This window comes from Bombina bombina, chromosome 11 (genome assembly GCF_027579735.1).
Source record: "Bombina bombina isolate aBomBom1 chromosome 11, aBomBom1.pri, whole genome shotgun sequence".
Taxonomy (NCBI): Eukaryota; Metazoa; Chordata; class Amphibia; order Anura; family Bombinatoridae; genus Bombina; species Bombina bombina.
This window is the reverse complement of record NC_069509.1, coordinates 1,059,393-1,074,130: the sequence shown is the minus strand read 5'-3', so window position 1 is coordinate 1,074,130 and position 14,738 is coordinate 1,059,393. Positions and strand designations below refer to the sequence as shown.

The following is a 14,738-nucleotide window of genomic DNA, read 5'->3' as shown; positions in this document are numbered from 1 at the left end:
CGAATAACTTCAGATTTATTCGGTAGATTCGGATGGCCATGGATTACACTAGTATTGTACAGTATATTAGGCTATATCACTCTGCTATGGGTTACACCTAATGTACAGTACGTAATACTAGTCTAATCCCACCTAACACTTACCGAAATTCCGAATTTCCGAACCAAATCCAGCTGAATTTATTTGAACCCGAATGAATCCGAAACAAATCCGAACCGAATTTATTCGAATCCGAATGAATCCGAAAAAAATCCGAACCGAATTGATTCAAATTTTTCCGAATTCGAATCGCTCCGAACCGAAATTAGAAAAAATCCGAATCGATCCGAACCGAACCGAATTTTTTTCGCCATGCACATGTCTAGTAACATTCAGTACTCTTGTGATGTTTTACTGAGACTCACTGAGACCCTCCTGGAATGTTTTAACGTTTGGAATAATAAAGCCTTTTTTATTCTATGGAACTTTGCCTCTGGGAATCTTTTCATTTTGAAGCCACACATTGCCCAGGCACCCCGAGGTAAAGGGAGCTCGCACACACTTCCCCAGCAATCGGAGTTTGCAGCAGTTTAGGACATTGTTTTTCCGGACCTGTGATTGGGTACACAACAACCATGTGACGGACACACCCCTTGGCGCATGCAACACCGTCGAGTGCGGCAGAGATAGCCTTTTGGAAGCTGGGGATCCGGGGAACTGAGCAGTCTAACTGAAGAGCGGTAAGTGGGCACAGTTTTTACTGTTAGAGCACAGGCTGCTCGTCTTTGGGTCCACTACCGCATTCTTTGTCAGACACTATGGGATGTGTTTTCCACTACTATAATGTCACCATAACCACTCACTAAGGAGCATGAGCTGATACAGCTGATTGGGTATTGTGTTGTGTATCACATTTGCGGGACTTATATATGTTTGTTCCCTGTTGAAATTTGGTCGTTCCTTTATCTATGGACAGTGACCCACGAATAGCTATTTAGGGAAGTGTGGGGTTCTTTTGTATAGTACTGGCAATGTAAATGGCCATATCAGTGTGGATCTCTATAGGACAAGATATAGATATAGTGTGTATTAGCACACCAATCCTCCAGGGGGCGCTCTTAGTAGTAATATTACAATAATTATAGAAAGATACATCATATCAACAATATAAGACAATCAACATAAATGTAACATAAGAAATCAGGTAAAGGGATTAATCCTTTAGCTGAAAAAAATAAAAATCCATACAACCAATAAAGTCCAATCAATGGAAGTAGCTCCAAAGGAGTGCACAGGTCAGCTCTCTGTCATAGGAGGGTCAGTATCCTGATGAAAATGATTGGTCTAAAATAGAAGAACACAGAGGCGCCCAATGGCCTAATACCACAAAACCAAGGTAGAGATAGGATTGTAAGAAATATACTCACAAACAAACTGCACCTTAGGGTGCAGGGAAGCAGACTGGAACCTCACAGTTGCCCAGCAAACGGAATAAACGCAGACGGATATCCAGGAGTCATTCCTCACCTGTGGGATCCACAGTGTTCCTAGAGAAAGGGATATAGAGGCCTATTTATCAAAGGTCTTGCGGACCTGATCCGACAGTGTGGATCAGGTCCGCAAGACCCCGCTGAATGCATAGAGCAATACGCTCTCCGTATTCAGCATTGCACCAGCAGCTCACAAGAGCTGCTGGTGTAACTCCACCCCCTGCAGATTTGCGGCCAATAGGCCGCCAGCAGGGAGGTGTCAATCAACCCGATCATACTCGATCTGGTTGAATTAGCCTTTTTGTACAAAATTGTGCTGGGCTATGTTGGCTCTATATCCCTTCCTCTTGGAACACTGTGGATCCCACAGGCGAGGAATCACTCCTGGATATCCGGCTGCGTTTATTCAGTTTGCTGGGCAACTGTGAGGTTCCAGTCTGCATCCCTGCACCCTAAGGTGCAGTTTGTTTGTGAGTATATTTCTTACAATCCTATCTCTACCTTGGTTTTGTGTTATTAGGCCATTGGGCGCCTCTGTGTTCTTCTTTTTTGGATCTCTATTGGAAGCCAATTACTAAAAAATACCCTCCTACATGCTAAAAGCTGCCATCCGCAGCATGTTTCCTTTGCAGTAGCAAAGGGACAACTCATACGAGTCAAAAGAAATTGTACAGAGAAAACAGCTTATGTTAAGCAATGTAAAGGAATGAGGGAAAGACTACAGGAAAGAGGTTACTATAGACATGTGATCAACAGGGCACAGTCACAGGTGGATAAAATAGATAGAACCTCACTACTAGGAAACTCTAAATCGGTCATATTACAACAAGAGCATGTCCAGGGAAAGGTTACCTTTGTCACGGATTATAGTGACCAGTACAAACAGATCTGCAAAATTGTTAATAAACATTTTCGGTTACTTGCAGCAGACGACAATCTGGTGGATAGTGTTGATAGGGGCTTGCCGTGCTCCTATAGATGTAGTAAGACCATTGGTAACTATTTATCACCATCGGAACTTCCATCAATTACCAAGGAAAATCCTGGGTCCTGGTTGAGACATAGGGGGATGTACAGGTGTGGCAAGACGAGGTGCAGACCATGTGAATTTTGTATTTTTTCTGATACTTTTCGTTCAGAAGTCACTGGAGAAGAATTCCAAATCACCTCCTGTACATCCTCCTATGTCATTTTCCAGATTGTCTGATCTGAATGTCACCTGCAGTACATTGGACTCACGACCAATGACGTGAATACATGAATACGTAACCATCTGTCAACCATTAAAATAGGAGAGACTACTACTCCTTTAGTCAAACACTTCAAAAATGTACATCATAAGAATAATGATACATTTAGGTGTCAAGCCATAGAACAGGTACAGACCCCCCCAAGAGGTGGAGACAGAAATAAAGCACTGGGAAAGCGAAAAATGTTCTGGGTGTTCAAATTACAGACCAAAGTTCCCAGGGGACCCAACTCTGAGTATGATCTCATTAATTATTGGAAATAGGTATTATGAGAGTCATATACATATCACTCAGGGCTGATAGATATTATTTTCTTATAATTCATGTCATTTTCTGTATACACTTATCTATATTTAAACGATGTATGTATATTATATATGTTATGTGCGAGATTAATCTGTCTTGTCACTTATATACATTTTACATGATTGGGTATGGTATACATACATGTGTTTGAAGTGACTATTTTCACGGTTAGGTATCATACTTTTACAATATGACGTGGGGTAACTTTCAAGTCCTCTTGTTCATCTCACCTATCATCCTATAATAGATTTATTTATTTATTTTATTTATAAAATATTTTACCAGGAAGGATACATTGAGATTTCTCTCGTTTTCAAGTATGTCCTGGGTCCACAAAACATTGCATTGGTACAATAGGGTACAATAAAATTCAAAAACAATAATAATACACAATAGATGCAAAAATTTTACATAGAACAGGTAAGAAATATATAATCAACCATGACAGGAGCATTCTGTTTTGAGATATGTAGAGAGGGATCTCTTAAAGGATATTAGGCTTGGGGAAGGTTTGAAGTATGCGGGAGGTCATTCCATAACTGTGGCGCTCTGTAGGAAAAGGAGGATCGAGCTGCTTTCTTTTTGTATTGAGGCAAGCTAAATAATGTGCTGTTATTGGATCGGAGGTTATAGGAGGTGGGAGTAGCCAGGGAGAGCATTCTGCTCAGGTAGGGTGGGAGCTTCCCAGAAAGGCACTTAAACACAAGGCAGGAAAGATGGAGGGTGCGTCTGGATTCCAGCGTCAGCCAGTTTAGATCTTTTAGCATGTCACAATGGTGGGTCGTGTAGTTACATTGTAGTACAAAGCGGCAGAACGATTTATACAATGTATTACGTTTATTAAGGTGAGTTTGCGGTGCAGGTGCGTACACTATGTCCCCATAATCCATGATAGGCATCAGCATTTGCTGTAAAATCTTTTCCTTTACTGTAGGGCTGAGGCAAGATTTGTTTCTTTACAGGGCACCTAATTTTGGATAAAGTTTATATGCAAGTTTTTCTATGTGGAGGCCAAAAGATAGATTAGGGTCTAAGAACATACCCAAGTATTTGAAAGAGTGGACTGTGGTAAGCGTGCAATTGGATTTTGTTTTGATGCGTAGATGGGAATTTTGTAATTTGTGTAATTTAGGCCCAGTTCCAAAGATCATTGTGACAGTTTTGTCAGTGTTTAGGAAGAGTTTGTTTTTTGAGATCCACTTTTCTACCTCTGTGAACTGGTCTTGGAGCACTGCTTCAAGCTGCGGCAGATCAGATTTGTTTGCATAGATTATCGTGTCGTCTGAGTACATGTGTACAGTTGAGGATTTGTAGACATTAGGCAAATCATTTATAAATAATGTGAATAGTAGGGGGCAGAGAATGGTACCTTGGGGGAACACCACACGTGACTGGGAGAGGGAGGGAGTCACTGTTAGAAACAGAGACATATTGTGATCGATCCGATACATATGATTTAAACCAGGTTAACGGGCGATCAGCAATACCAGAGTTTTTTAGTTTGAGCAGTAGTATGTCGTGGTCCACTGTGTCAAAAGCCTTAGCAAAATCAAGGAAAATAGCTCCAGTTAGGTATCCTTGTTCCATGCCAGTTTGGATGTCGTTGAAAACTTTTAGGAGGGCAGTTGTAGTGGAGTGATTTGGTCGAAAACCTGATTGATCAGGGGTCAGATAGTTAGAAAGTTGGTAATACTCGCATATTTGCGTATGGACGCATTTTTCTAAGATTTTTGACAATACTGGGAGCAATGATATAGGGCGATAGTTAGAAACCAAGGTTAACTCCCCACTTTTATGAATAGGCACTACTCTTGCAGTTTTCCGGAGTTTGGGTATTTTTCCAGACACCAAGAATTCGTTAATTAGGGTTGTGACAGGCTTAGCAATTGCCGGCGCACTGACCTTCAACAGCATTACTGGGATTTGATCAGGTCCAGACTGGTTTTTCATTTTTAGATTATTAAGGTGTTTCTTAACGACATTGATGGGTACAGGTCTAAAATTGAACTTCTCTATATTGGGTCTTTGCTGTTTTAGTGGGGCCTCATCCACATTTGTAGCTTCAGGATGAGTGCCATTTATTAGTTTGTCAATCAGGGTGGTGGAGCATCCAACAAAATAATTGTTAAAGGCATTTGCTACTTCTAAGGGGAGTTGCAGGTTTTGGTTATCCACATTGACAGTGGAGGGTTGGGAGTGGATTGGTGGATTTTATGAGTTTCCAAAACTTTCTAGGGTTTGATATGTTATTGTTCAGATTTTCACAGAAATATTGTGCCTTAGCCAATTTTGTTTGTTTAGTACATATATTTCGCCATTGTCTATATACACAGTGATCATTCATAGAGCCCTTATGCTTGAACTTTGACCACAATGAATCCCGAAACTGGTACATTTGAATGAGGTCAGCTGTGATCCAATTCAAGTGTGCTCCTTTTACTCTCACCTTACGCAGCGGGGCATGTAAATTCCAAACTTGTAGGAGTTCAGACTGAAAGAATTCAACTGCAGAGTCTAGATCTGGGATTAGGTTTAATCTGTGCCAGGGGAGGTTCTTGATGTCATTTAGAAATGATTGAATATTAAATTTTTTGAAGGGCCTGGTGATTTTAACCTTGGGAGAGGATTTAGTAGCCTTTATTTTGCGCACGCAGTACACTAAGCAGTGGTCACTGAAATTGTTAGGGAGAACACCTGTCTCCTGGATTCTGTCGGTAGAAGTGGAGAGAATCCAGTCGAGCAGGGTATGATTATGGCTTTTGATGTTTATGTGAGTTGGGGAGGAGATTAAATGCTTTAGCTGCAAAGATTTAAACAGCGAGCGACAACTGTTATTCTTTGGATTCAGCCAATCAATGTTAAAATCTCCAAAAAACTAAATTTCACTTTTTGGGTTTTGAGCTATGGATTCACAAAGGAGCTGTGCTATGTCCGAAATGGAATGCACAGGGGAGCTAGGTGGGCGGTAGATTCCTGCAACAATGATTGATTTACTGCACAGGATCTCAATTGTGCCAGAAAGGAAATCAAAGGTGGTAGGAGAGCTAGATTTTTGTATGGGGGTGAATTTTGTGGAATTGTCAACATAAATTAAAATGCCACCTCCTCTCTTTGCTCTGTCAATTCTATGGCATGAATACCCATGTATTGCAATGGCAGAGTCAGGTATTTTTGCAGTTAGCCATGATTCAGAGATCACAATGATTTTTGGCTTGTATTGTAAACACCATGCTTGCAGTGCATCGATTTTTGGTAGTAAGCTGTGGATATTACAGTGCACAAAGGAGAGGCCTTTTTTAGTTGGAAGGCTAGGAATGGAATTTTCTGGGGGACCAGGGTTAGACTCTACATCATTTGCAAGGGCAAGTAACATAAGGAATAGGAATTTGGACATAGTTTTTGTTTGGCTATATAGTGAATGGCAAACTTTATAATTTTGTGAGGTGGGGGTAGGAGGGCTATTTTTTATAACTCTCCACCAGCACTCAGCAGATAAGTTACAGCAACAGAGCAGGCCATGGTGTATGATAATTTGTTTTCCAGTTTGAGGTGGGTGCTTATGGCTGTAATGAAGTGAACAAAATTGGAGTGAGAAAAGGGTTGTCACGAATATGAGTATGGTCATATTTTGATACATGTTAGTGCTATGAGGTGTGTAGATGAAAATAAAACAAAAATAGTACAATGTAAAAAAGAAATATATATATATATATATATATATATATATATATGTGTATATATATATATATATACACACTATCGATGTGGGATATATAGCTATTTGTAGGGAGAGAGGGTATGTATTCTAAAGGGTGAATGGAAGGATGTGCTGATCAGTGTTTGCAGCTGTCAGTTTAGGAGAATGAAAGTTGTGTGGGAGACTATCTATAAATGGGGGAATGAAACTGGGGGGTGGGATGAGGGGCAGGGTGGGAGGGTAACAATCTTCCAAAGGCTACCTGTAGCAGAGGGCTGTGTCAGCTGAAGTGGGTCTGTGAATGTTCTATAAAGACTGTTGCAAATATACTTTAAAATTCAGCTGGGGGAGAGAGATATATTAGTGTTAGATTGGCCTGCAAAAAAGTTAAGGGAGGGGGTATCTATGGACATTTGAGCTAGGGGACATACAGGCAAAAAACACAGGGAAAGTTCACAAGTTACAGAGATAAGAGAGGTATCCATTGAGGGAAATAAAACCATTAAACAAGCAAGATATATGGTCCATCAATGTGCTCCAATATGCATTTAAAATAAAGAATAAAAAGAATAGCCAATACATATTACAACACACACATTAGTAATAACAGGGAAGAAATATAATGAGATAACTATCTTCCAAAGGCTACCTGTAGCAGAGGGCTGTGTCAGCTGAAGTGGGTCTGTGAATGTTCTTTAAAGACTGTTGCAAATATATTTTAAAATTCAGCTGGGGGAGAGAGCTATACTAGTGTTAGATTGGCCTGCAAAAAAAGTTAAAGGATTACTTTCTGTTATAATTTTTAAGCTAAACAACTAACATATTAAAGTTAATAAACATTAATTAAAAACTACTGACCTATATTTTCTCCAAAACGAAGTTTCATAACGTTCTAAAAGTTATATCTTTTATTCGCCGATGATGTCACGTTATCCTGCCCACTATTTTCAGCACTGCATGTTCAAAATACTTAAACCAATAACTTTGTGTTTAAAGCGCCATTTTGAAACCTAGGTATTGTAAACGGATTGGTACAGAGCAAAGGATACCCACGGAGTGGGTTTGGAAAACAATTAAATTTGCAGACAAGATTTCTGATATACGTTAGAGATATGTTAATGAAATGCTATTGATGAAAAGCGTATTTGGGGTAGTTAGTTAGTAACAGGCATAGAAAATATTTACTTACAGTGGCCCTTTAACCCCTTAATGACCACAGCACTTTTCCATTTTCTGTCCGTTTGGGACCAAGGCTATTTTTACATTTTTGCGGTGTTTGTGTTTAGCTGTAATTTTCTTCTTACTCATTTACTGTACCCACACATATTAAAAATGAATAAACACACTTTTTCTAACTTTGACCACCAAAATCTGTTACATATCTACAACAACCAAAAAACACCCATGCTAAATAGTTTCAAAATTTTGTCCTGAGTTTAGAAATACCCAATGTTTACATGTTCTTTGCTTTTTTTGCAAGTTATAGGGCCATAAATACAAGTAGCACTTTGCTATTTCCAAACCACTTTTTTCCAAAATTAGCGCTAGTTACATTAGAACACTAATATCTTTCAGGAATCCCTGAATATCCCTTGACATGTATATATTTTTTTTTAGTAGACATCCCAAAGTATTGATCTAGGACAATTTTGGTATATTTCATACCACCATTTCACCGCCAAATGCGATCAAATACAAAAAATCGTTCACTTTTTCACAAATTTTTTCACAAACTTTTGGTTTCTCACTGAAATTATTTACAAACAACTTGTGCAATTATGGCATAAATGGTTGTAAATTCTTCTCTGGGATCCCCTTTGTTCAGAAATAGCAGACATATATGGCTTTGGCGTTGCTTTTTGGTAATTAGAAGGCCGCTAAATGCCACTGCGCACCACAAGTGTATTATGCCCAGCAGTTAAGGGGTTAATTAGGGAGCTTTTAGGGAGCTTGTAGGGTTAATTTTAGCTTTAGTGTAGTATAGTAGACAACCCCAAGTATTGATCTAGGCACATTTTGGTATATTTCATGCCACCATTTCACCGCCAAATGCGATCAAATTGAAAAAAAAGTTAAATTTTTCACAATTTTAGGTTTCTCACTGAAATAATTTACAAACAGCTTGTGCAATTATGGCACAAATGGTTGTAAATACTTGTCTGGGATCCCCTTTGTTCAGAAATAGCAGACATATATGACTTTGGCGTTGCTTTCTGGTAATTAGAAGGCCGCTAAATCCTGCTGCGCCTCACACGTGTATTCTGGCTAGTAGTGAAGGGGTTAATTAGGGAGTTTGTAGGGAGCTTGCAGGATTAATTTTAGCTTTAGTGTAGAGATCAGCCTCCCACCTGACACATCCCACCCCCTGATCCCTCCCAAACAGCTCCCTTCCCTCCCCCACCCCACAATTATCCCCGCCATCTTAAGTACTGGCAGAAAGTCTGCCAGTACTAAAATAAAAGGGTTTTTAAAAAATAAAAAAAAACCTCCCTGATCCCCCCCAAAACCGCTCTCTGACCATCCCCTCTGCCTCATTGGGGGCCATCTTGGGTACTGGCAGCTGTCTGCCAGTACCCAGTTTGCAAAAAAAAAGTGCTTTTTTTATATTTATTTGGCTTTTTTCTGTAGTGTAGCTTCCCCCCCCACACAGACAAACCCCCACCACCTTGCTGATCTTTTTTTTTTTTTAAATATTAAGGCATTTAAACATTTTTTATTAACACATTTTTTGTAGTGTAGCGGTTCCCACCCGCTCCCTCCCCGTGCACGCGCCCGCCCCCGCCCCCGCCCTCCCGTGCACGCGCGCGCGTCCGTGCGCGCCCCCGCTCATCCCCGCCCACGATCCCGCCCCCCCTGCACATAACCAGGGCCATCGATGGCCGCCACCCGCCTCCCGGTCCGGCTCCCACCCACCAACGCAGGGAACCACCGATCTCCGGTGCAGAGAGGGCCACAGAGTGGCTCTCTCTGCACCGGATGGCTTAAAAAAGTTATTGCAGGATGCCTCCATATCGAGGCATCACTGCAATAACCGGAAAGCAGCTGGAAGCGAGCAGGATCGCTTCCAGCTGCTTTCCAAACCGAGGACGTGCAGGGTACGTTCTCAGGCATTAACTGCCTTTTTTTTGAGGACGTACCCTGCACGTCCTCGGTCGTTAAGGGGTTAAGGGAGGGAGTATCTATGGACATTTGAGCTAGGGGTCATACAGGCAAAAAACACAGGGAAAGTTCACAAGTTACAGAGATAAGAGAGGTATCCATTGAGGGAAATAAAACCATTAAACAAGCAAGATATATGGTCCATCAATGTGCTCCAATATGCATTTAAAATAAAGAATAAAAAGAATAGCCAATACATATTACAACACACACATTAGTAATAACAGGGAAGAAATATAATGAGATAACTATCTTCCAAAGGCTACCTGTAGCAGAGGGCTGTGTCAGCTGAAGTGGGTCTGTGAATGTTCTTTAAAGACTGTTGCAAATATACTTTAAAATTTAGCTGGGGGAGAGAGATATATTAGTGTTAGATTGGCCTGCAAAAAAAAGTTAAGGGAGTTAATATACTTTAAAATTCAGCTGTAGCAGAGGGCTGTGTCAGCTGAAATGGGTCTGTGAATGTGTATAGATAAGTAGGTGTGTGAATGTGTAGATAGGTGTATGGTATATCAGATTTAGCTCTATACTGTTATTAACCTATTGTTTTATTGTTATACTATGTTCCGCATAATTTTTATTATGTTATATTTTTGCAAATGCATATAAGGGACTGTATCTATAAAATATATGAAAACATAGGTTCAGACACAGGCAATATAGGAATACTAAGGGTTAACATTTAAGTACTCAGTTTAGATACACTCGTATTGGTTCACAAATGGCCAATCAGTTTCTAGTATTGCTTTTAAATACCAATAAGAGGAGGTAATAGATTAAAACTCCTGAGCCAAAGAGAGGTATATTGGATTTTCCAACTGAATACTAGGGTCCCTAGAGGATTAAATTCGGACTGGGACATTAAACTTTATGTGGATTGAATTTACACTATGGTTGGAGACTAGTAATCTAACCATAATTCTATTGCCCTGTTAAATCTGTAAAAAAGTGTAAAAAAGTGTGATAGTGGAGAATCTATTATTGAAACCTAAGTTTCATCTTGGTTATCAAAAAGTTATAGGTCCATAATGATATGTTAATCAATAATTCTGTGTTGGTAATATAATAATCTTAGTCAATATCAGGCTTTATTACTTTATAGGTATTTTTTGCAACTCTACTAGATATTTATACATATGTTGAGCTTTTAAGGCTTCATATGTGATTTAAAATGGAAAAAGTCCTCTTTAAATTCAAATTTATTTAAGTAAGCCAAATGACTCACAGAGTATACCCTTAATTATATATAATTCTAGGCATATTTATTATTATCATTACTATTTTTGTGTTATATCTCTCTGTATATTCTGTATTTATATTTGCTCATTCATGATTTATTGTTTAAAATCAATTGAAATTGCCCTCCTTTTCTTTGCCTCACCTGACTTACCTTTAATACCTGTATTAGGGGAGTGGCTATTGCCTTTATTAAGGGTAAGTTTACAGGTTTGGCTAGAGGTCACTGAGGAAGTGAGAACTACGAAACGCGTTTGACTTGTACCCTGTGTTGGCGTGTATGCCTTTTATGTGCTATTCAATAAAGGAGCGTTTTTATGCTATTTGATGCTGGTTCGTTTATTTGGCACCTACCCAGACCTATCCATTTGAGTGCAAGGACTCTGGCTTCTTCTATCTTATCATTTTCTGAGGGAATTAGGTGAAATTTCCCTGCATCGTCCGATTGCACCTGTTGAACCGGAACTTTTCATTCTTGCCATAGCTCCCGCTGGGAGTGCTGAAGAGGTAACACTGAAGCGTGTTGACAACGCGGCACATCGGGTGAGTGTAACCATACACTACACGGAAGCGTTTACCGAAGGAATGTATTGCTTTTAAATAGGCTACACTGTTCTGTTTTAGTTATGATTATGGCACTCTAGCCGAAACATGGTAACATTCAGTACTCAGTAGTGTTTTATAGAGACTCACTGAGACCCTCCTGGAATGTTTTAACGTTTGGAATAATAATGCCTTTTTTATTCTACGGAACTTTGCCTCTGGGAATCTTTTCATTTTAAAGATTTATAAATATATATATATATATACTGTATATATGAATTAATCAACATGATATTTATGCACATAGCTTCCAATGATATTTCACCTTTTACATAACACCCCTCACCCTATATCTGCTTTGTACCTATTACTGCCCTATTGCATGACCTCTCACCCTATATCGGCTCTGTGTACTATAGTCCATTACAAATGTAAGTGGGTGTTATACATTTTAGTGTAACACATTAAACTCATTTTCACTCTTGTTCTTGCAGATTGGTGTTACGCTGAAGAATCATGCGGTAAGAGATCCTTTTTTAAAGTGCAGAAATAACAGGACAGATATTCATACTTTTATTTATACCCATCAAGCAGAATTGTAATAAGGGAAAATCAGTGGCTGTGTTTAATGTAGCACCAGAAGGGCTGGTTAGGGAATAGTTTATATAGAAAATAAAACCCTGTAAGGACACAGCTAGGCATAGAGCAGTCATCTAGTTAGGGCACAACTGGGGCATAGAGCAGTCACCTAGTTAGGGCACAACTGGGGCATAGAGCAGTCAGCTAGTCAGGGCACAACTGGGGCATAGAGCAGTCAGCTAGTCAGGGCACAACTGGGGCATAGAGCAGTCAGCTAGTCAGGGCACAACTGGGGCATAGAGCAGTCAGCTACTCAGAGCACAGCTGGGGCATAGAGCAGTCAGCTACTCAGGGCACAGCTGGAGTGGCACAGCTGGGGTATAGGCCAGTCAGCTAGTAAGGGCACAGCTGGGGTATAGGCCAGTCAGCTAGTCAGGGCACAGCTGGGGTATAGGCCAGTCAGCTAGTCAGGGCACAGCTGGGGTATAGGCCAGTCAGCTAGTTAGGGCACAGCTGGGGAATAGGCTAGTCAGCTAGTTAGGGCACAGCTGAGGTATAGGCCAGTCAGCTTATTAGGGCACAGCTGGGGTATAGGTCAGTTATCTAATTAGGGCACAGCTGGGGTAAAAATCAGTCAGCTAGTCAGGGCACAGCTGGAGTATAGGCCAGTCAGCTCATTAGGGCACAGCAGGGGTATAGGCCAGTCAGCTAGTTAAGGCATAGCTGGGGAATAGGCTAGTCAGCTAGATAGGGCACAGCTGAGGTATAGGCCAGTCAGGTCATTAGGGCACAGCTGAGGTATAGGCCAGTCAGGTCATTAGGGCACAGCTGAGGTATAGGTCAGTCAGCTAGTCAGGACACAGCTGGAGCATAGACCAGTCACACAAACAAACACATTGTAATACCCTGTGTCTCACACACTGTAATATATTATGTGTCTTTCACACACACACACACACACTGTAATACCCTGTGTCACACACACACACACACACACACTGTAATAATACCGTGTCTCTCTCACACACACACTGTAATACCCTGTTTCTCTCTCACACACACACGCACACTGTAATACCCTGTGTCACACACACACACACACACTGTAATAATACCGTGTCTCTCTCACACACACACTGTAATACCCTGTCTCTCTCACACACACTGTAATACCCTGTCTCTCTCACACACACTGTAATACCCTGTCTCTCTCACACACACACTGTAATACCCTGTCTCTCTCTCACACACACTGTAATACCCTGTCTCTCTCTCACACACACACTGTAATACCCTGTCTCTCTCACACACACACTGTAATACCCTGTCTATCTCTCACACACACTGTAATACCCTGTCTCTCTCACACACACACTCTAATACCCTGTCTCCCTCACACACACACACTGTAATACCCTGTGTCTCACACACACACTGTAATAATACCCTGTCTCTCTCACACACACTGTAATACCCTGTCTGTCTCTCTCTCTCTCTCTCTCTCTCTCTCTCACACACACACACTGTAATAATACCCTGTCTCTCTCACACACACTGTAATACCCTGTCTCTCTCACACACACACACACACACACACACACACACTGAAATACCCTGTGTCTCACACACACACACACACTGTAATAATACTGTGTGTCTCTCACACACACACTGTAATACCCTGTCTCTCTCACACACACAATGTAATACCCTGTCTCTCTCACACACACAATGTAATACCCTGTCTCTCTCACACACACACTAATACCCTGTCTCTCTCTCTCTCTCACATGCATACACACACACTGTAATACCCTGTCTCTCACACACACACACACACACACTGTAATACCCTGTCTCTCTCTCTCTCTCTCTCTCTCTCTCACACACACACACACACACTGTAATACCCTGTCTCTCTCTCACACACACACACACACTGTAATACCCTGTCTCCCTCACACACACACACACACACTGTAATACCCTGTGTCTCACACACACACTGTAATAATACCCTGTCTCTCTCACACACACTGTAATAACCTGTCTCTCACACACACACACACACTGAAATACCCTGTGTCTCACACACACACACACACTGTAATAATACCGTGTCTCTCTCACACACACACTGTAATACCCTGTCTCTCTCACACACATACTGTAATACCTTGTCTCTCTCTCTCTCTCACACGCACACACACACACACACTGTAATACCCTGTCTCTCACACACACACACACACACTGTAATGCCCTGTGTCTCTCTCTCACACACACACACACACACACTGTAATACCCTGTCTCTCTCACACACACACACACACTGTCATACCCTGTCTCACACACACACACACTGTAATACCCTGTGTCTCACACACACACACACACACACTGTCATACCCTGTCTCTCACACACACACACACTGTAATACCCTGTCTCTCTCTCACACACACACACTGTAATACCCTGTCTCTCTCTCTCACACACA

The 14,738-nt window shown here is 41.0% G+C and overlaps 1 protein-coding gene across 1 annotated transcript in view; it reads left to right on the top strand.

Moving 5' to 3' along the window:
• The window catches only part of LOC128641952 (carbonic anhydrase 4-like), a 241,488-nt gene that overhangs the window by 39,340 nt on the left and 187,410 nt on the right, over nt 1-14,738 (top strand). The window contains exon 3 of the mRNA XM_053694553.1: nt 12,155-12,181. Within this exon, the coding sequence (XP_053550528.1) occupies nt 12,155-12,181 (27 nt within the window). The remainder of the gene's footprint in view (nt 1-12,154; nt 12,182-14,738) is intronic.